This window comes from Mus pahari, chromosome 13, assembly GCF_900095145.1.
Source record: "Mus pahari chromosome 13, PAHARI_EIJ_v1.1, whole genome shotgun sequence".
Classification (NCBI taxonomy): domain Eukaryota; kingdom Metazoa; phylum Chordata; class Mammalia; order Rodentia; family Muridae; genus Mus; species Mus pahari.
This window is the reverse complement of record NC_034602.1, coordinates 78,136,839-78,160,872: the sequence shown is the minus strand read 5'-3', so window position 1 is coordinate 78,160,872 and position 24,034 is coordinate 78,136,839. Positions and strand designations below refer to the sequence as shown.

The 24,034-nt window shown below is 39.8% G+C and overlaps 1 protein-coding gene across 1 annotated transcript in view; it reads left to right on the top strand.

Moving 5' to 3' along the window:
* Nucleotides 1–1,056: 1,056 nt before the first annotated feature.
* Nucleotides 1,057–24,034, top strand: part of Gc (GC vitamin D binding protein) — a 33,318-nt gene continuing 10,340 nt past the window's right edge. The window contains exons 1-9 of the mRNA XM_029545022.1: nt 1,057–1,261; nt 10,977–11,046; nt 11,990–12,122; nt 15,060–15,271; nt 17,225–17,357; nt 17,651–17,745; nt 19,792–19,921; nt 21,433–21,635; nt 23,692–23,830. Of these exons, the coding sequence (XP_029400882.1) occupies nt 1,204–1,261; nt 10,977–11,046; nt 11,990–12,122; nt 15,060–15,271; nt 17,225–17,357; nt 17,651–17,745; nt 19,792–19,921; nt 21,433–21,635; nt 23,692–23,830 (1,173 nt within the window). The 5' untranslated portion in view covers nt 1,057–1,203. The remainder of the gene's footprint in view (nt 1,262–10,976; nt 11,047–11,989; nt 12,123–15,059; nt 15,272–17,224; nt 17,358–17,650; nt 17,746–19,791; nt 19,922–21,432; nt 21,636–23,691; nt 23,831–24,034) is intronic.

The window sequence follows — 24,034 nt, the reverse complement described above, 5'->3', positions numbered from 1 at the left end:
GCATTAGAGGTCCTGGTGAGTTCTACACGTGGTTCATCTTAATCCTACACTAAGGGAATGGCAAAAACAAATAAATAAACAAACAAAAAAAAACCCTAAGAGTGCACAACTGAACAATGGATTTAGAGGGGGAGAAATAAATCTCTATTATTCAGCAATCAGAGCTGGCTAAGACTGTGGTTCCTGAACCTGTGGGTGCAACTGACATCTGACCCAATGTCAGTGTAAGATCAATATCTGACATTCTGGGCAAGGTACAGGATCCACATGAGGGGATACTCTCTTTTCTAAGATAGAGATGCAAGATACCAAGTCCGAAAAGGTCACTGTGAGTTTTCAAGTTATATGCTATTATAAAATATGTCAAACACATGGTAGTAGAGGAAACTCTAACTGATCTGCAGTGATCCTAAGATTTTTTACATCATGTTTGTGCGTGTGTGTGTGTGTGTGTGTGTGTGTGTGTGGTGTGGTGTGCGCACATGCTTGTGTGCAATGGAGAGCCAGCCATTGAAGCTCTCCATTTATTATTTCTCTCATCTCAAGAGCTATTCTAGACATATAGTGCACTATAACACATAAATATAAGGCATGATGCCACCACAATTACCTTATGATATTAAATGCGTAGATTTAGGGAATTGCCATAAACTAACTGGCTTATTGCTCTTTACTCATAACTTAAAATATCTAATCTGTGATAAAAATAATGCTTATTTGTGTTAGATTTAAAGAGAGAAAGAAAGGGGGAAAAGGAGGAAAAAGAAAGGAAGAAACACGGCTCCCAATTTTTCCATCAATACATAGGAGTGGTACGGAGTACCCAGAGAAGACATAAAGACATGTCTTTTCCTCCATATATTATAGGGAAGTGTGCCCCTACTCGTACATTAAGTAGATTCCATGGGAAAACTGCAGTGGGAAAGTATCCACATGCCTTGGTTCTTCCCAGTGACAAAGTTAATGATTAAAACCTCCCAGACTCTCCTCCATATTCCCCAGGGGTATCTATTTGCTTTGATGATGATATTACTGTCTATTTTGGGGAACAAGGCTGACTGTCCCTCGCTTCTGGGCAGAGATTAATAATTGATGAGTTTCTAGTTAGAACCATTTGTAAAAGGCGACTGATAACTGCGCTCCTGCCCTTTGCATGGTGGCCGGCAGGTGAGAGGAGGTGCAGCAAGACTCCCTGGTCGCAGAATGAAGAGGGTTCTGGTTTTCCTGCTGGCCTTAGCCTTTGGGCATGCGCTAGAGAGAGGTAAGGCTCCTCTTTTCACTAAGAACTATTGCTGGTTTAATTTCCCAGAGTCACTTTAAAACTTGAAGAGGGAGTAAAACTAATAGAAGAAATGGCGGATGTTCTAGAAGACAATAAAAGAAGGAACGAAGAGGGATCGATTTGAGCTCAGCTGGGCCATGTAGCATTAGTAAGAAATGCTACCCACACCTAACAATCAAGTAGCTCACTAAAGATAGAGGCGGGTGTGGAGGTGCGTGTCTGCAACCTCAGAACACAGGAGGTGAGAGAGAGTGGGAGGATCAGGAGTTCAAGGTTCCCTAGTGAACTGACTGCACGGGGGAGTTCAAGGCCAGTCTGGGCTGCCTGAGACCATCCGAAAACAAGCAAAGCAACTCCTGAAAGAAAGTAGGGTTATATAATCTTTCAATTTTCCTCCCCACATTGGATAAGTATGATGTGCAATGCAACCGGAGCCTCTGGTACACAACTAAGCATTTTTATTTCCCAAATGCTTACCCTCCTTGGTAGCATCATGATGTCAGCGGTGCAAGAAGCCAGCTGAGAGAGCTCTTTGATCCTCCTTGGAGGAGCTTACTCTTCAGCAGTTGGAAGGAGCATGAAATTTTTTTTTTTTTTAAAAAAATACCTCTCACACAAAATAAGAAACTTTAGTATCTCTGAAATAAAACAATAAACGGGGCAGTGGAGGTGGTTTCTCATGGAAATCACCCTTGCCCTGGGAAGTTCGCCTTTCCAGTGTTCTGAGGCTTCCCACAGTGCTAGCAGGTTACAGGACATGTGGAACTTCATAAATTCTGCAGCTGGAAAACTTTCCAGAGAAGTTCCCATTGATTATTCAGATGATCTCTAAACCCTAGATTAACCCTTTATTGTGCAGTTTGGGTGTTATTTTATAAATTTCCCTTTGAATATTTTTCATCTCTGGATTATTTTTTGATTCTTATAAGGAAATCTGCACACACCCTGATTTGTCAAATTAAAATGTTCATAGTACTTTTCCTTGACAGCATCATCCATACCATTCATGTATATTTATAGTAATAACACATTTAACCAGCAGTATATGCCTCCCCGGGAATTATCACTTATTAATGATGGCATGAATAAACTCAGTCTTGACTTTATTTTTAATTTATGTGCATTGGTGTTTTGCCTGCATGCATGCCTGTGTGGGAGTGCCATCCACTAGAACTGGAGTTATAGACAGTTGTGATCTGCCATGTGAGTGCTGGGAATTGAACCCAGTTCCTCTGAAAAGGCAGTGAGTGCTCTTAACTACCGAGCCATCTCTCTAGTCCCTGCATTCACATTTTTGTGAGTTATTTTGTTATTCAAATTATGTTAAATTCATTTTTATTCATCCGCAGATGCTTAAGTCAGCTATAAGTCCTGAGTGGAGACTAACAAATCTTAGAAAAATAGATACAAGTGAATAAATGAATTGTGTAAGTGGTGGTGCCACAGGCAGCCCTGAAAGCCCCTTTGTAACTGTTTCTGGGAATACATACAACCTTGAAAAATGTTACTGAAGCAAATTCAGACTGAGTCTCCAAAACCAAAAATCCCAGCGTGTGCAGGTTTGGAAACGTGCTGACTCAGCAGGCAGCCCCTGGGTTAGCCTTAAAATTGCAGACATAATGGCAGTCTCTCACCTTTATTTCACATTCTCAGCAGCCATAGTCCCAAAGGAAACAAATGAAGAGAGAGGGAGAGGGAGAGGGGAAGGGAGGGGGTGGAGAGGGATCAAATCAGTTCCCTCAAGTCGTATAGCCCATGTCCTACTGTAGACTAGAGGAGACCCAGAGCAATGTAAAATACATTTACAAAGTATTTGCCAGGACATGCTTCATCTGTGGTTCCCTATTCTACCACACCAAGTGTGGCATCCGGAGCCACAACTGCGTCAGCAGGAGCCACTCTATGATCTGATGGAAGCTGAGCATGCCCCCTGCTGGTTGGAAGTGGCAGAGCACAGACTGAGACTGCAACTGGCTTCCAGTTCAGAATGCCCACAAGATGGGATTAGAGGGCTAGGATGAGGGTGGAGGTGTGGGTTGGTGGTAGTTCTCTATGTCTGACATTCTGAGAGACCTAACAGTTTCCTCAAACACTATTTCAATCACCTTGTGCTCAAGACATATCTTGAAAACTGTTCCCACGGCTCAGCCTATTTGAGAAACTAGCCATTCTTTACTGAATAGTGGTTTACCATCAATGTGTCCACCATAACAAGGCTCTGATACGTCCATAAGAAACCCCATTTAAATCAGTTTTCCAAAAACACGTGACCTTTCCTGAGTGCCAGTAATCTGGAGCTGATCCAAACCCGCTGTGCCACGGCACAAAGCTCTCCCTCAGACACCCTGTCCTTTTCCGTTAGAGGGCACTTAGGAACTAGGTGCATCTTGGGAAAACTGAGTTAGGAAATCTACCAAATCATAGAAAAACAGACACTTCAGCTGGCCCAAGACGGGCAGAGGCAGTTCTTGCTGGCTGATCTATGTTCTTTCCCAAGAACTGAAATGGAGCCAGTGCTAACCTGGAGCTGACCTTCCCAGGTACCCTTCCCACACCAAAATAAGGAAGAGGAACTATTGATGCAGCTTTACAGTTACTAAGAAAATAATTATCAATAGGAAATAAACCCTTGTAGACTATTAAACTGGTTTGCATCCATGTTTCTATTAAGTATAACACCAAACTGGGAAAGAAAAATGAAAGATGATAAAGCTACATTTCCTCCTCTTCCTCTCCTTTACAAAATCACTCCAAACAAGCTCTCCAGTCAGAAAAGTGGCTACTGTTGTCATCAAAAGAAACATTAGCCTCCTTGCAAACCAATAGCAATGTCACGGTTACGAGGCACAATGCTGGAACGCAGTCACTGTTATGTGTATGGTATAAGAATAAGCATGCACACCCTTTAAAAGACCATGAGTTTAACCTATGTAGGAAGAAGATAAAGAGGTCTTTCAGCGTAACACATGGGGGGTTCCCCCCACTACCTGTTTTCATCTAATATCTACAGACTACTCTATTCTCCTTCTCAATCCACTCGGCCCCAGCCCCAGTGACCTCTGCCACCCCGTGACGTATGACTCTGCATCCCAGGACTCATCACCAAATTCTTCCATGTCCTTGGAACACTGACCCTCCAGTTACCGAGATGGTTAAGAGAGTGTTCAGTTGTCTGGTTAATGCCTACATATAGTGAGTGAAGGCTTTCAACCAACCTCAATCAGCACCAAGGACTCCTAACTTCCACCCGCCCATCCTGATTCATCTCTCTTCTCCCCACGCCCTACCTCGCCTTCTCTCCAGAATTTGTTTGTTATAACAAATGCATCACATAATTATCCACACGAAACGGAGGACTCAGGTTTAGTCCCCATTGCAATTCTCTAGGGCTTAGTGACTCACAGTAAGTATTCAATGAAAATTTTGGATACTACCACAGAATCTGGGTACCCACTTCAAATGGAGTTTTGATTATCACAGGAAAATTGAGAGCCATATTTGATGGTTCATGCTGTAGTCACAGAACTCCAGCACTGCAAACTAGAAGGTTATAAGAGCAGGAAAATCAAATGCTAATGTGGAATTTATCTAGAAAAGTGGTTCTGAATCTGTGGGTTGCAACCTCCTTGGGGGTCACATATCAGACATCCTGCATATCAGATACTTAATTCATAGCAGTAGCAAAATTACAGTTATGAAGTAGCAGCAAAATAAATTTATGGCTGGGGTTCACCACAATATGAGGAACTGTAAAAGGGTTGCAGCATTAGGAAGGTTGAGAACCATTGGTAATGAAGAAATAAATGTGTCATGTGTGACTACCATTGTTATCACGTTTAGTATATAAAGTATCTATTAAGACACAATAGACTATGGTTTATATTGTTTAAAAAGTTTCAAGAATAATTTCAGCAAACGATCTGCACCTCTTGGTCCAACAACCCCATTCCCACCCCCACAGCCTGTGCCCCATAATAACCATCATAGCGCCCTTTGTTTCTATGAGTTCCACGCTTCGGATTCTGCAGACAGAATCATTTTAAGTGTTTTTCGTTCTGTTTTTTAGCCATTTATACTTTAATATAATAACTTTAGGGATAAGACACGCTGTTAACTAATAGAATGTCCTTCTTTTATAAGGCTGAATAATGACACATTTTGTGTCAACAGCGTATTTCATTTTCCCATTCTTCTGCTGACTCACTCGTGTTACTTTAATATCTTAATTCTTGTGAAGAATGTTGCAGCCGTGAACGTGGAAATTCAAGGAATTCTTTAATATGGTGACACCAGTCTCTTATCTACCCAGAGGTAGTATGCTGGGCAATGCAGTATAATAGTTGTGTTTTTAATTCTTTCAGGAATGGGTGCATTGTTTCTATACTGGCTGCTTCAAAGCACATTCTCACGAGTGAACGTTGTGTGCTGGTTCCTCTTTCTCTGCATCCCCACACTGTTTTCTTTCTTTTAATAATTGGCACTCTAACAGGTGTGAGGTGATATATTGTGGTTTTGATTTACATTTCCCTGGTGCTTGTGGTATTGAGAAGGCTTCTAATACCTGTCAAATTTTTTCAGATAGCTGCTAGAAGTTTTTCAAGTATCTGTAGTTCTTCTTTTATGAAATGTTAATTAAGTAATTTACCATTTTAGAATTTTATTGTTTTCTGCGGCAAAGATGAGTTGCTCGGATATTTTAATAGTAATCTCTTGTAAATGTAGTCTCAAATATCTCTCACTCTGTGGGTTTTGTTATCTAATTTTGTTTCCCTTGTTGTACCTTTAAATATTGGGGAGAGGAGCAGAGCTGAAGGGATAGCTTGGTATTTAAGAGCCCTGGCTGCTCTTCTAAGGGACCTGGATTCAATTCCCAGAACTCACATGGTGACTTATATCTCCAGTTCTAGATGAACCAATACCATCTTCCGGCCTTCTCAGATACTGTGCATGAACAGGAGTACACATACATATACTCACACGTGCACATAAAACTAGATAAATGAAAGTAAAATACTTTTCATATGCTTCGATATCATTTGTTCATTATTTGCTTTTTGTTGCCTGTTCATTTGAAGGTATAAAAAGTTTATTGTTCAAACCAACCTTGTGTAATCTCCTATGATTGTTTTTACTAGTTTAATACTGTCTTTCATTTTATTATTTAATCTATTTTGAGTTCGTTTCTGGAATCGCCCTCAGCCCTTTGGCTAAGATCAAGTGAGTTCTTTTCTGGAGTGTTTAAACAGCTCATGTGTGACTACCCAATTAAAGAACACTTGTTATTTATGTCACCATATTCAACAAGTACAATGCTTTTCCATCCTCAGTTGGATAATTTCTTAAATTTTTCACAATGAATGGTTAACAAAATGGCTCTGTAAAAAACACGCATGCAGTGTACAAAACTCTAAGTTCACATATGATGTTTTCCAATTAATATCTTTCATACAAAATGAAAGTTTGCTTAACTGAGATATAATTGGCACTGATCTCCTTGGTAAGATCCATGTGTAAATGCCCAATGTTATTTCCAGCCCTGTGTCTGCTGAGATAGTAAGAATCCTCTGAGAACTCCAGCCAGCGCTTTGCCCCTTTCTATTTTCTTGCTCCAAACCCTGTAAGTTTGTTTTTTTAAAAATAAAAGTTGGAGTTGTGTATGAAAATTTACATGAGCTTTTGAAGATATGATAAGCATAACTAGAATTCAAAAACACATTTTAAACCACAAATCTTTTAATATAGAGAAAATAGTGTCAAAATCTAAAAGTACTTCTCTAACTCATAGAAACAACTGTAACAAAAAGTTATACTAATTAGCAAACACAATTTTCTCTAAGAACATCTCACATACAAAGGGGAAGTTCAAGGGGATATAGACATGACTCTACATTTAAGAGTAAATAGTGTTTTGGTAAAGGAACAAAATTTGTTTCACAGAACACATATCAGGCAGCTAACAAACACTTGTAACTGGTTCCAGTGGGTCTGACACTCTTTTGGTAATATCTAGGGGCACCCACAAACACATGTACACGCACACACACACACACACACTCACATGCACTCGCACACATACATCATCACCGTTGTTGTCACCATCATCATCATTTTTTTTCAAAATCTTTTTAAAAGGAAGTTTTATCCATGTTGCAGTCAGAGAAGTACAGCTAACAGTGGGGTGAGCTATGATAAACCACACATTTTATCATGAGCCTATAGAGATTCAAGGGCATGATATGCATTAAAGATTTACTCCAGTGTTACCCAAAATGTTGGTACTCACACATTAGCTATAATCATGATGTTAATTATCTTTGAGTTGAACATTCATAATGTACAAATTTAAATGTTGACAAATTTGGGCATCATGAAAATAGGAAATAGGGAAAGAGCATCATGAGACAGCATTCTGTAGAAATGCCAACTCAAGTCATTGTTATTAGAGATTTGTTAAATGCACATGGCAAAATAGCTCTCCTGAAGGGACAAAATCAGGAGTTAGGGAAGATTCAAAAGGACCAAAAGAACCAAAGCGTCTTTCTTTGTAGTCTTTGTATCAAGATCATGAGAATGTCCTTGGCTCTTCTTATCAGAAGGAACATCACGTAAGGGAGGGGCAGGACTTCCATTGCATCCCACATTCTGAGTGAAAGCCATGTCTGACAGAGAGTACTTGTCACAGAGAATATCTAAATGTATGAATATGCCCAGATCTGTTGGAAGAGCTTGTAACGTGCATGAAGCAATACAATTTCCCAAAAATAAGTATAACTCATTTTTAAAAGTCCAGAGTTTGATTTAGATTGCCAGAATATTTCACAATGTAGATTAAATTGGACATGGTGTTTTGTAAAAAGTGTTAATGAAATTTGTAAACATTTAGTGCAAAGAGGTCACTTGGTGTGAACATGATTTCACAACAGTCACTAACTTCATGCCAATAGTTTCTGTTACCACACTGAAGTCTAGGTGGTACATTAAAGGACAAAATATAATATTTATAATTCACTTGAGGTATAAATTTAACTAATTTTAAATGAGTTTAGTCTAAAAATGATTTAGAGGCTGGAGAGATGGCTCAGAGTTTAATAGCTCATACTGTTCTTGCAGGGGACCCAAGTTCCATCCCTAGAATATGCTTTGCTCAAAACTCCTGGACAAGTTAATAGGCACGTTCATGTACATAAGCGTTCTTATGCATTCTGCATTCCCATAACATATGAAATGAAGCTCTACATGTGTAGTACAATGAAAATCCTGAAATTTGAAAAACTAGCAATGAAACATTTCTCAAAATATTCATCAATGGCAATTCACTTTCATATAGAATTCACTCTGTACATTACTGGTCGTCACAATAAAAATGCCAACACAAACAAGAATAGCTTGATAGAGGGAGATATTAAAACAGTTCCTTGGTGTGCATTAAAAGGAAAAGTATTCTTTTGGAAATTTTTTTTGTTTGGTTGGTTGGTTTTTGTTTTTCGAGACAGGGCTTCTCTGTATAGCCCTGTCCCGAGCTGTATCTCGCCTGCAAGAACACACTCGGACAACCGGATTCTTCTGTGGCAAAGCTTTATTGCTTCATTGTGAGGAAGACCCCGAGCCCCAGAAATGGTGCAGCTTATATATGTCTTAATGTGGCGTGTCTGCACCTGATTGGCTGCTTGCTCATAATTTCAAAAGTACACCCCGGGATGGGTCGTGACTTGGCGCGAATTCACACATTCTTATGAGAACCTCTAAGATGACTTCCCTCGTACTTTAAACCAAGTAGATAAACCACTCAAGGCTACTTAGAACAGAGTTAACAGAGTTCAGGACATTTCTAAACTTGTTAGCAACTATTCAAAGTTGGAGAATCAAGAGTGCTGAGAAATTTAGTTTTATAAATGATGAGTCACAGAATGACACACAAGCGGGCTTTCAGGAGTCTGCCTTCAGACACATGGATCATATGTGTAGAGAGCCTTTATATTCCAGGAGGAGCTCATTTTTAAACACAGTAAAAAACAACAACAACAACAACAACAACAACAAATCTGTCTCATGAATCTGACAACTCCTGTTGCTCTGGTGGCCTTTAGACCAGGCCTCACACTGCTCTCTTCATTCTCAAAAACCAAACATGACCTCCTGTCCTTCTGAAACCAGATCGATGTCATTGCAGGCACAAGGCATCTACTTGCATTTAAACTCAGGCCAGAAGTTCACTGATGTTGAAGCTGCTTTCCCAGTCAGGCCAGTGACAGGAGAAATGAACCTCTTGTTACTTTCCTCTCAGGTTGCCTTTTTTCCTTCCCCACTACCTAAGCTACTTCTCGTATCTCTTAGACTAACACAGGAAGACCATGACAAGAGAGTCCGCAGCAGAGAACTCTGACCGTTGGCAGAGATGTTTTGAGCCAATGTGTTCTTTTTCTTTGTTTTGTTTTCATTGTTGTTGTTGTTGTTGTTTTCTCACTATTGGTCCCAACTACACTGGAACTCTATGTGGACCAGGCAGTCCTCGAACTCACAGAGGTACACTTGCTTCTGTCCCCAGTGCTAGGATTAAGGGTCTCACACTCCTCGCCTGGCTTTTATTTCCTTTTTAAACACGGTTCAGTCATCCCTAGGAATGTTTCACACCTACCGGGCAGATAATGACTCCCTTTGGGATGGATTGCTCAAGTCATCTCACTCTGCCCTAAGGAGCTGGTTCACGGTTGTCTGCCTCCTGCCTTCCAGAAAGCTCTGTGGCTTTGTCATTCTTGTTGCTGCTGTGGGAGTTGGGGTATAAAAGATGTCCCCAGGTCACCTTGCTCTGCTAATGGTTGGTGTCAGATTTGCAGGCCACTGGTTCCCAGCCACAGCTAACTCCTTTTTTCCTTAGGCTACTGAACCAATCCTGTCCCATTGCATTTATTTTTCTGAAGTCTGTATCCCAGACCCTAAAGGAAACCTAACAAGGTGAAGTTGCCCTCAGTACTCTTGAAGAGCGAGGAGGAAGTACTCCACGCTGCCTTAGACCAGCCATCTCCCGAGCTGAGTTCCTTAGGAGCCTGGGGTAGTTACAGGGCCTTACAGCAGCAGAGCCCGGCAGCAGCTTTCGGAATCACTGGTCTCTTCCAAGTTCAGCCTTAATGTAACTAGAGACTCATCTTGAGTCCAGAAACTTCTTTCTTTTGTCATTTGACTTGCTGAAGGTTTAAACAAAACAGACAACAAAAGTGAATGAGAAAGAAAGAAGGAAAAAGGAGGAGGGGAGGGAGAGAGAGAGAGAAGGAAGTCAGGGAAGGAGGGAGAGAGGAGGAACAACCCCCTTCAGCATTTTTATACAGAAGAGCCAAAGAGAATGGTTTTCCTGTGGGTGGTTCTGACTCACTGACATGTAATGTTTGACTTTTAAGCTTAGTGCCTCTTTAGTCGTTCTACCTTTTGTTCTTGCTACACAGTAGAAGTTAATAGAAAAATCACAAAATTGAGGCTTATTATGAGAAAATAGGTGAAAAAGATGACTCCAAATGAATGAAACTGCACAGATATTAAGAAGTGCCTTTACCACAGGTCATATTGATATAAATAATATATATAATTATATATAAGTCTATATTATATATTGTTATCTATGCATATATTATACATATTATATACATATATAATGTAATATTCGTTTGTTTTTTTTTTTTTTAATTTCACATCTGCTTTCTAGGCCGAGACTATGAGAAGGATAAAGTTTGCAATGAACTCGCCATGCTGGGGAAAGATGACTTCAGATCTTTGTAAGTTGCAGTATCTGTGAAGTTCTCTTGGGGACATGATCTTAGACAAACCGAGCTAACATCCACACTGTCTAGAATGCTGAAATGGACTCTGAGATGAGGCAAGACCGTTGGGTCGATGTGGACCAACAAGTCAAGCAGCCAGAGGTCAACTAGAGATGCCAGCTGAGCTATAGTTACCATGGTCTAAGAAACTCTCATGGGTAAATTGAACAATTGAGTTTATAATGGAGAGGCAATACAGGTTTCTTCAGTAAATTAGAACTGACCATTTTAGAACTCTGGAACATACCTATAATAACCTACAGAATATGTTTTTGGGGGAAAGTTCAAAATAGACTCCTGTCTGCTTTGATGGGAACTATAAATCCAGTTTTTACTATTGCATTAGTTAGGGTTTCTACTGCTGTAAAGAAAGACTACAGTCACAGCAACTCTTATAAAAGAAGACATTTAACTTGGTCTGGCTTACAGATTCAGAGGTCTAGTCCACTATCATCATAGCAGGAAACATGGCAGCATGCAGGCAGACATGGTGCAAGGAGCTGAGAGTTTTTCATTAAGATCAGCAGGCAGCAGGAAGTGAACTGGCTTGACCTTCTGAGACCTCAACGGTCACCCCCTAGTGACACACTTCCTCCACCAAACCTACATCAGCTCCAACAAGGTCACACCTCCTAATAATGCTACTCCCTATGGGCCTGGGGGGGGGGGGACATTTTCTTTCAAACCACCACAACTACATACAAGATAATTTTTCATAGAACAAATGCTTTTCATACAACCTCATATTCTCACCTTCAGACACATAAAAAAAGTTAATGTATAAAATATTTTATTTAAAAGTTGAATTGATATCCTATTTTTGGCATGAGTCAAAATGCCAAAAAACAATTCAATTAATATGATCGTGGTTTTTGGTTTTGTTTTTTTTCACCCTCAGATCACTAATCGTGTACAGCAGGAAGTTTTCAAGTAGCACATTTGAGCAGGTCAACCAGCTTGTGAAGGAAGTTGTCTCCTTGACTGAGGAGTGCTGTGCCGAGGGAGCCGACCCCAGCTGCTACGACACCAGGGTAAGTGTGTGTGTGTGTGTGTGTGTGTGTGTGTGTGTGTCTGTGTCTGGGTCTGGGTCTGTGCCTGTCTGTCTGTCTGTCTCTATTGTGGACCATGGATGTTAACTGTCATAGGCCTTTATGTCACATTTTTAGGACACTCTAGATACCAAGCCACCTACTCCCAGTTGGAAGGGAAAATAAAGACTATTATTTTTAGTGCCCATGCTTATTTTAGTGCTGTGTTCCTTTTACTTAGTGCCACAAGTTTCAAAAGAAAATAACTGGCATGAGGTAACTCAATGACTTACTAAATAAATGCTGACAATGAGGGGCGTGTGTCATGTTTAAATCCAGGTTGGACCCCAACAATCTTGTAAAGTTATATTCATAGATTGGTACCTCACCCAATTGTCATCAGAGAGGCTTCGCCTAACAGCTGATGGGAATAGATACAGAGATCCACAGCCACACATCACACAGAGCTTAGGGAAACCTGAACTAGAAGGGGGGATGTACTGTAGGAGCCAGAGGGATGAAGGATACCACAGAAAACCCACAGAATCAACTGACTTGGGCTCATAGGGGCTCACGGAGACTGCGCTGCCAACCAGGGAGCCTGCATGGGACTGACCTAGGCCCTCCGCATGCATGTTATGGTTGTGTAGCTTGGTTGTCTTGTGGAAATCATAAGTGTGAGTGGGGGCTCTCTCTGACCCTTTTGTCTGCTTTTGGGATCCTTTTCCTCCTTCTGGGTTGCCTTATCTAGCCTCAATATGAAGGAAAGTGCATAGTCTTATTATAACCTAATATACCACGTTTGGTTGATATCCCTGGGAAGCCTGCCCTTTTCTGAAGAGAAGAGGAGTATATTGGAGGCAGGGGGGAACTGTGGTCATAATCTAATATATAAGAGAATGAAGAATGAATGAATGAATGAATAAACTCACTTTAAATTTAAACCTCATAAATACAAACTCATTAACCTCTTAAAATAATTTTAACATATGCTATATAGTCTAAAGTGCTGCTTATATCTTTATTACTATTATAGGGTTATGACTAATGGCCACAGAATTATTAAATGTTGGTCTCAAATCATTTGGGTCACTTAAATATTGCTTTACATATAGTTTGTGTGTGTGGATATGTGTGTGTGTGTGTGTGTGTGTGTGTGTGTGTGCGTGTGTGTGTGTGTGTGTGTGTATTTCTAGGTATAAATTAAAAACCATATTTGCATACATGCATGTGTTTGCATGTGTTTTCTCTCCTATAGCTTTTATTTAGAAATTGAATCCCTGAAGGAAGAAGATTAGAGTTCAGTGTCCAGACAGTAAATGATAGAGGTAGAAATAAGTAGGAAAATCTTTACTAATTAGGTCATCAGCACATATACAAATGGGTGGGTGTGGTTTAAAGGCCTCCACAGAAAGATGAGTGTCTGTCAACACCGTTATTGTAATAATGTCTGTGTGCTGACTAGCCTTGCCCATTGGCCGGTATACGTGCTCCCTTTAGCCTCTCTTTCATGTCATTTCTTTTACCACCAACTTCATCAGTAGTCATGGTTTCAAATGACTGAAATGTTCATCCTAGGATAGCTGGAAACAAGAAAAACCCAGAGTAGTCTCTAGGGAAGTTAGTGAAAAGGAAGAAAGAAACTGGTTGAAAAGAGAGGTGATCTTCAAAGAAAACCTAATTCTTAATTTCTGAGTCATGGAAGTTAGGTAGCAGGAGGGACGGCGGGTTGGTTTGAAAGCCCCATTCAGAATGATGCTTTCCCTCACTGTTAGGAAAGGTCTTTAGAAAGATTACCTTCAAAGAATAATTAATGTGTATCCAATTTTACCTTTTCTGACAGAAACACCAAAGTAAGTTTTCCATGGAAATTTCTACTTCCCTTTTCCCTAAGCTGTCTATTCCTTTATACCAGTTCATTTCAAGTATCAAATTTCTCCCCAGTTCTTCCCTATGATTACTTTGGTGGTATTCTGTCCTTGGGCATAAATGAGAGTAGCAGACCTGGGGGAGAGTGGGGGGGGCTGAGGAGATGGCCCAGCGGTTAAGAGCCATCTGGTTGCTCTTCCCGAGGTCCTGAGTCCATTTCCCAGCAACCATGTGGTATCTGATGCCCTCTTTGGCATGCAGGTGTACATACAGGAAGAGCACTCATATACATAAAATACATCCTTAAAAGAAAAAAATCTTAAAAAGGAAAAGAAAAACCTTTAAAAAACAATCTAGGAAATAAGCAGGTGCGGTAGCACATGCCCTTAATCCCAGTGCTAGAGAGTAGCGGAACTGGAGCTATGCACATCAGGGGCTGCTAGTTTCTAGTTCTTGCCAAGGATAAGACCTAAAACTTAAGGGAAGACCGGTTCTCAGTCCCCGTCTTTGACCTGATATACAAACAGCTGTTTTAAATGCTGGATACGTAATGGTGATATAAAGTCACACTGCTGGAACAACAAGCAAGTGTAATTTACAGGAAGCTAAAGCTAGCGATGTGAAGAGGATGCTCATTTAGTGAAGGGAGGAGAGGAGGCCATGGGAGGTCCTCCTTGCTGTGGTCTAACTGCAAAAAAAGTGGGTGAGAGATGAGATGAGAACCACTACCAGAATGTCTCCAAGTGTCCCTCTCCTCAGAGATGCTAGATAAAACCCCTTCACGGAGAAACTCCAGACTATGTGATAAAGGCCAATGGTTACAGCCAAGTAAGTACGGTCTATTTATTTATGAAAGTTGTTCCATGTTCTAGTTTGGAGAGTGTCATTGATTAACATAAACAAGATTCAAATTATTCAGTTTTACATGTTCGTAAGCCATAGTGTGGAAGCTTGACTACTAATGAGAATATGTAAATTAGGAAGTATGTATTATATTGTTCAGAGATTCACAAACACTGTATAAGTTTTCTGGTTTTTCTTTTTGTTTTTGTTTCCCTTTGTCTCATCCAGACTTCAGAGCTGTCTATTAAGTCCTGTGAAAGTGATGCTCCTTTTCCGGTTCACCCTGGAACTCCTGAGTGTTGCACCAAGGAGGGGCTAGAGCGGAAACTCTGCATGGCTGCCCTCAGTCACCAACCGCAGGAATTTCCCACCTATGTGGAACCAACAAATGATGAGATCTGTGAGGCATTCAGGAGGGACCCAAAGGGATTCGCTGACCAGTAAGTGGTCTTTATAAGTCAAACTACAAACTACGGCTCTTCTACACCAACCCAGACGCCTACCACTGGGGAGGCAAAGGCAAAGTCTCACTTACTGAATACCAGAGTAAGACTTTCAAGAACAGGAAGGAAAGAAGCAGGAGAGAGAGCTGGGAGAGAGAGAAAAAGGGGGGGAAGAAGGAGGAGGAGGAGGAAGAGGAGGAGGAGGAGGAGGAGGAGGAGGGGGGGGAGGGGAGAGAAGGGAAGCACAGGCAGACAAATAAATAAGGAAAGAAAGCTCAGCAGGGCAGTGCTGGCGCATACCTTTAATCCCAGCACTTGGGAGGCAGAGGCAGGTGGATTTCTGAGTTCGAGGCCAGCCTGGTCTACAGAGTGAGTTCCAAGACAGCCAGGACTACACAGAGAAACCCTGTCTCGAAAAACCAAAAAATAAAAATAAAAAAATAAAAATAAAAGTAAAAATAAAAGAAAGAAAGCTCATGATAATAAAAACATAATATCTATACACAAAGCTACAAAACAGTAATATTACATAGTGGGAAATTAACCTACCTACTCTCCAAAACTCCCACATACTACCAATAGCATCTCTTTTCATATGACTTATTTTCCAACATCTGGTATTACCTATGATGAGTTGCCTTATGCCACTGATCCTTGCATCACAGAGATGGTGGAAGCAATTTTACTGCTGTGCACATTTTAAAATACAGAAATAAATGTCCCCAACCATTTCTGTACTTCTTTAGCAATAGCTGTGCATGTAACACATAATACCGAATTATTATGCAATGTGGAGCTTTTTATTGTCTAATCTAGTTGAGACACCATGTTACACTCTGATTACGTTCAACTTGGAATGTTATAAAATGGACAGAAATGAAGCTGGGCATGCTGGCATGGGGATTGCTGCAAATTTCAGGCCAGCCAAAGCTAAATGCTGGAACTTCCCCTCAAAACACAAAACAAAACAAAATAAATAAGGACAAAAAATAGGGAGAAAGGCTACTCAAGATGATTAAAAATATCTATGTGCAAAGATACAGGGCAATAAAATTAAATCTATTCATAAATTCATAAATATTGGTTGGCATGTTAATTTTTGTTACTTTTTGGACATTTTGCTCAAGGTTTCAAATATATTTTTATCATTTTTAAAAACCTACCTCATTTTTATGTGTTTGCCAGTGCCTACAGAGACCATCACATCCCCTGAAGCAGGGGTAACAGGTGACTTGGTTCCACCTGACTTGGTTGCTTGGAACTGAACTCAGGTCTGGAAAACCAGGAAGCACTCTTAACCATTGAACCATCTCTCCAGCCCTCAGAATGTCTTTTAGAGCTGCAGGAATGTGTAATATTAAAAAATAAACTGATTATTCTTGTCATGTAAGTTGACTAGATGTAGGAATTATGTAGGATAGCAAATTTAAAAAAGAAAATGCAAGTAAATCCCCTCATTTTATTCAGTGTCGTTATGTCACCAAGAAGCTTACTAAGCAGCTAATATTGGTGGTTCTCTGAGCAAGACAGTTAAGAAAAAAAGAAAAGAAAAACAGATGGTTTCATACTTGAAATAGACATGGGAGTTAAAGAATACATTTTTCAAAATAGATATATTATTGTATGGTTGTCAGTATTATTATTCTTTCTTTAAATTCATAGTTATTTTATGACTAATAGGCTGGGATAACAGCTTTGTAGGTAAAATGCTTTTCGTGTAAGCATAAGGACCTGGGTTCAGATCCCCAGAACTCACATGCTGAAAGAGGGCAAAAGCAGGCAGATCCCTGGGAGATGCTGTCCAGACAGACAGACAGACAGACACACACACACACACACACATACACACACACACACACACACACACACACTAGCACATGCATTCTTTCTTCATTAAAATGCAAAGTTTACAAAATACAAAATAACAAAAGTTGGGTTTTTCTCTCCTAGGTTTCTGTATGAATATTCCAGCAATTACGGACAAGCGCCTCTGCCACTTTTAGTTGCTTACACCAAGAATTATCTCTCTATGGTTGGATCCTGCTGTACTTCTGCAAGCCCAACTGTATGCTTTTTGAAGGAGGTAGGCTTTATTACAGTTCTATATTATTTTTCCTTCCTAAAATGCCATTTCTTTTAAATAAAGGGAGACTTGGCATTCTGTAATTAACAAACGTCTCTAAAATATCTCCATTGCGTTTCGTTGGTTGGAAAAGAGCTGTGCCCTAAGGAGAAAGCAATAAATTACAGTGGCTAGAGATCATCATCATCCCGATGGAAAGCTGGCAAGCAGCTTGCGCATCCCTTTCAGCTGCTTGTGCACATCTATCCCACTGGGTCTGACCATCTAACACTAGTGTCCCTTCTATTTTCTAGAGACTCCAGATGAAGCAGTTGTCACTTCTCACCACGATGTCAAACAGAGTCTGTTCACAATATGCTGCATATGGAAAGGAAAAATCAAGGCTGAGGTAAAGATTCCATACCATCTTCATGGTTAAACGTTTGCTCCTTCACTTTGTATTCCCAACATGCCTCTGAAAGAAGCTGTAGAGTACAGTCTACTAATGAACCACACAAACACTCTCTAGTCTAGGTTTCATTTTCCTTTTACACTAAGAATGTATTTTTTGCAGATATCATATCTATTCAAATACATCACACATATTGCATAATTAACCATGGGTTATACTTGCGTTAGTGTCTAGGGATTTACTCTGAGGGATTAGCTTTTGGTGTGAACAAAGATTGAGTTCCAAAAGATTGCTGCTATTATTTTAATAAGGAAAATTTAGAGATTCCCTAAGTGTTCCTAGAATGGAACATATCTCAACTATAGCATATAAACATAAAATATATCAGTGCTTCAAAATTACACTGTAAAAGTGGGCTCAATGAAAAGTACAATACATCACTCCAAGAAATCCAGGATCATACAGTAAATGGAAAGGCACTCCATGCTTGCTGTTTAAAGACTTAAATCTACTATAATGCAATGCTAGCTAGGTGGGGTAATGCACACCTACAATACCAGCACCTGGAAGACTGAGGAAAGGTGTAGTCTAAGTTCAAGGCTATCTATCCTAGGCTACAGTTGTGAGTTCCAGGCTAGTCTGGGCTACGAAGTAAGACATTGTCTCAAAAAGTTAGTTAGTCAACATTAAAAGTAGTAAATGAAATAAAATGTTGTAGTATTTAAAGCATTCACATAGTCAATCCAACCTCTTATGACATAATGGCACTTTTTTTTTTTTTTTAAGAAAAACATTTTTGTTACTTAGCTATCCATTACCGTAACAAATACCTAAGTTAATCAATACAGAGAAAGGTTTATTTTACCTTACAACTTTTATGGTTTCAGTCTATAGCAAGTTGACTCTGGTAGCACATCAAGGCAGCACATGGTAGTGTAAACTGTCACCTCAAGAAAAAGTGGAGGAGGTTCTATTATGTCCTTTGAAAATCAACTCCAAAAGACCTAAAGACTTCCCAGGAAGGCCCATCTCTCTCGAGGACTGCAGCACCTTCCGGCACAGTCACCTGAGTTCAAAGAGTAAACACATGGACATTTGGAGGACATTCAAATTCCAAAGTTCATCACTGTCTAGAAATTAATAAGTTTTCATAAGGACTCCAGAAGGACAAAACACTCTAAAAAGTGGGGTAGGGGATGAGTATTGAAACAATGACAAAGCAGCAACAAATCAAGTGACTGCGATATTGACATAAAAAGTGATGGACAGATCACTGAACAGAATAGAAGGCCCTGGACTAAACTAGCACATTTGGTCAAATGATTATACAACAGAGCAAAGGCAATTTCTCTAGCAAATAGTGTTAAGAACTAGATATCCACCGCATGCAAAAGAATGAAGCTGAACCCTTACCTGCACCATTAGAATATACTAAAGACCTAAACATAATATCTAGAACTATAAGACTCAGAAGAAACGGGGGGGGGGGGAGTCTTTGAGGCATTGACTTTGACAATGATGCCTTAGATGTGATGCACAAGCAGAAGGAAGGCAAAATCAAAAATAACTATATGAAACTTTAAATGTCTATCCAAAGATATACTCTTCCAGGGGAAGAGACAACTTAGTAGAACACTGGCAAACTATATCTTAAAAGGAGGTAATATTCAGAATACACAAAGCGTTTCTACAGCTCAGTGGCAAAACTGCTGAATTAAAAGTGATCTTATAAAACATCTTAAAAGACGATGAGATGCCACACTAGCATAACACTGGCATCATACACTGCTTTTTGTCTAACATGTATGAAAATTTGGCCAGAAGAGATGCTATGTCTCAGTGCTGAATATTTGAAAATCTATTCTGGGGGTGATTTAATCTGTAATATTATAACTTTATTATAAAGCACAGGCCGCATGGCAGGTATGTTCCATCTATCTGGTGACACTGAATACAACATTATTCCTCTCAGTAGTATGTATATGGTAAAAACCAGGACACTAACAATATGAGTTAGCTAATAAATTCATTTTTAACTTCCAGCCATCTCATAAAACTAGCCCAGAAAGTGCCAACTGCTAACCTGGAGAATGTTCTGCCACTAGCTGAAGACTTTACTGAAATCCTGTCCAGATGCTGTGAGTCTACCTCAGAGGATTGCATGGCCAGAGAGGTAAAGTGGTCCACGTGATCATCGTCACATACTGCACTGAGGACTGGCAACTTCAAGCTGCATTTCCATGTGCATGATTCTAGCATCCTCACTTCATGTGCATGATTCTAGCATCCTCACATGCCTTCACAAACAACAAATACATTCCCCACTCTGTCTCACAGATGCAGAAACAGGTTAATGGAGGTCAGTAATTTGAGACCACTAAACCAGTGACAAAACCCACATACACACAAGGACAAGACTCCCAGATCCCCAAGCCCTGCGTTGTGCAGTGTATCCTTTACTCACACACAGCTAATCTGATTACAGTTTTCAGTACAGTATTTAAATTGAACACAATTTAAAATTCATTTATAACACAAAGTCTTATTAGTACTAACACTATTCAAGCCTGGTAATGTTCTTATACTTTGTCAAATATATTAAAATATATTGTATTTAAAATTTGTAAACAAATTAAAATTTGATAAGTTTTTTTCTACTTTCTCAATTTGCATAATTTTCTCAAGTAGATACAGATTCAGATAATTATATTAGATGAAGATCATTCTCCAAGGTCTTGCTGACATTAGCATAGATCCATTAGCTGTGTACTCTCTCTCCATTACAAACATGCACTTCTGTACTCAGATGCTTTGCTGTAATGATAAACAATGTCCAATAGAATGCCTCTGGATTGTCAGTTGTATGTATCACATCATTGCCTGGGGTGCATCATATCTTATCTTCAAGTATTGCATTGTGTTGGCTTTTCAATATTTAAGCAATGTCATACTTTATAGCATTATAGTTACATATTTTCTTTATCCTAATTATTTTATTAGATATTTTCTTTATTTACATTTCAAATGCTATCCCGAAAGTTCCCTATACCCTCCCCCCTCCCCTGATCCCCTACCCACCCACTCCCACTTCTTGGCGCTGGCATTCCCCTGTGCTAGGTCATATAAAGTTTGTAAGACCAATGTATCCTAATTATTTTAAAGATAAATGGTTCTTTTTTTATTATTATTAACAAAAAGGACTGGTTTTGATATGGAATTTTCATAAATAACACGCACATACTTAGAGGTAAAGTAAGACTTTATGTGATGAACTTTCACATTTTAACAAACTCCCGGGCTGGAGAGATGGCTCAGCGGTTAAGAGCACTGACTGCTCTTCTGAAGATCCTGAGTTCAAATCCCAGCAACCACATGGTGGTTCACAACCTTCAGCAATGGGATCTGGTGCCCTCTTCTGATGTGTCTGAAAACAACTACAGTGTACTTACATATAATAAATAAAACTTTTTAAAAAGATATATGCTAAAACAAACAAACAAACAAACAAACAAACAAAAAACTCCCTTCCCAAATAAATAATTGTTTCTGGCAACATAAATTTCTTTCCTAAGAGCATTCAGGCTGACATGTATAAACATCACATCAGAGCTTAAAAGCCTAAGTTCTATTTTTAGTAAGGCTCACAAGAAAACTAACTGCACAGGTCCACCATTCTCTTTGTAGCTGCCTGAGCACACCATAAAAATCTGTCAAAACTTATCCAAAAAGAATTCTAAGTTTGAAGAGTGCTGTCAAGAAAACACACCCATGAACATTTTTATGTGCACCTACTTCATGCCAGCTGCTGAACTACTTCAATTGCCAGCTATCAAGTTGCCAACCAACAAAGACCTCTGTGGTCAGAGTACCACACAAGCCATGGACCAGTAAGTAGAGTGGTGTGTGGTCTGTTTCTGTTACCCAAGAATTCAGGTCTCTAGAGGGACCCAGACTGGGGGGAAGTAAGCTCTTTCCAAATTTCTTTCTATGGTTTAAGTATTTGGGGGGTTTTGTTGTTGTTGCTGTTGTTGTTTTTTGTGTTGTTTGTTTGTTTGTTTTCGAGACAGGGTTTCTCTGTGTAGCCCTGGCTGACCTGGAACTCACTCTGTAGACCAGGCTGGCCTCAAACTCAGAGATCCACCTGCCTCTGCCTCCCAAGTGTTGGGATTAAAGGCGTGCGCCACCACTGCCCAGCAAGTATTTGTTAACTTGAATTGACTCCGATCTTTAACCTTGGATAGGGAAGAAGAAGCCCATGGTCCCTATGTCCACCTCTGGAGATTAGTGTGCATTAGCAAAAGGGGTTCAGCCTTTCCGACTTAGGTTTTTTCCTTAGCTGAGTTGAAAATGACAACAACACTGCCTTACTTAGTACAGAGGTGGCCCATAAGAAAGGCACCTCGAGCTGGGCATTGGTGGGTCATGCTTTAAATCCCAGCACTTCGGAGGCAGAAGCAGGCAGATTTCTGTGAGTTCAAGACCAGCCTGGTCTACAGAGCAAGTTCTAGAACAGCCAAAGTTACACAGAAAAACCCTGTCTTGAACCAAAAGGAGGAGGAGGAGGGAGAGGAGGGAAAGGAGGAGAGGAGGAAAGAAGAGGGAAGAGGAGGGAGGGGGAGGAGGAGGAGGAGGAGGAGGAGGAGAAAAGAAGACAGACAGAAGAAAGAAGGAAGGAAGGAAGGAAGGAAGGAAGGAAGGAAGGAAGGAAGGAGGGAGAGAGAGAGACAGAGAGACAGAGAGACAGAGAGACAGAGAGACAGAGGAGAAAGAAAGAATCCTAGAAGGTCAACAAAAATGTTTTATAAAATAAAATGTCCCATACGCATAATATGCACACACACACACACACACACACACACACACACACACACCACATAGCATGGCAATATGCATTATGATATACCCATACTGTATTCTAATCACAAATGAAAAATAAAAAAGTAAATGTTTATCAACTTTTTGGAGAATAACCATTTGATAACATATAAAACATCAAATTTAGAGTGTTCTTTCCTTAACATTATTGATATTCACTGCCATCTAAAAAGAGATTAAATAGAAAGAAATGGTGAGGCTTCTTGTTATCTCATCTAAATAAAACTAATCTAAATCTGTATTATGACTATCTTCACACTCATATGACTTACACGCAAGCTGAAAGGGGAGATTAGAAGGTCAGTTGTCTAGGCAAGAAAGCAGAACTTTGGCAGAACTAAAAGTATTTTTTATAAATAATGATTGAACTGATAAATTCCTACGCAGCAACTAGATAAGCAAAAATGAAGGGATGTATTATGCTCACATAAAGGACTTCCATATATCTCAAAGTAATATGCTATACTTTTATATTTTCTGTCATGTACATAGATACTACAGCTATTAACCAAAGCATTAATAAAACGTTTTCATGAAAATATTATCTAATCTAAAGTCAGTTGACAGGGAGTTGGTTTTATTTAAATTATGTCTTAATTAAGTTGTACAAACAACAGTAATGGACTCAGCAGGTCACATTTATATATTTACTCATATACATGCATATATGATACAATAATTATTAAAGACAAAGATGCCATAAACTTAAGAGAGAGTCGAGGGAACATGGGAGGGGTTTCAGGGAAGAGAAGGAGGGGGAAAGTATGTAATTATATTTTAAATAAAATAAAAATAAATTAACAAAAAAACAGAAAGCCAGGTACAAATACGCCAATAGATGCCTGCAATCCTAGCACTTGGGAGATGGAGGCAGGAAGTGAAGCAGGAAGGTCACAGGATGAAGGATCCATTGGCCATACTGAGTAACAGAAGAACTGGGCAAAACAACAGGGCAATCAGAAACAAGGTGTCATTCTGCCTCTGTAGACCAGAAGCAAAGTATCATTCTGATTTTTGGATCCCAGACACACCTTGAAAAACATTCTCTCCTCTTCTACCTGACACCAGGTATACATTTGAACTAAGCAGAAGGACCCAAGTTCCAGAAGTGTTCCTCAGCAAAGTTCTGGAGCCAACCCTGAAAACCCTTAGGGAGTGCTGTGACACTCAGGATTCTGTTACTTGTTTCAACACTCAGGTATGCCTGGCTAAGTTCCTATATCAATAACATAGGCTAAATTGGCAGAATGAAGTTTGTGGATCAAACCTGTTCCACTGCCTACTTTTTTATGTCCTGCAAGCTAACAAGGAAAGCATGGTGTCTTAGTGAGGGTTTCTATTCCTGCACAAACATCATGACCAAGAAGCAAGTTGGGGAGGAAAGGGTTTATTCAGCTTACATTTTCATACT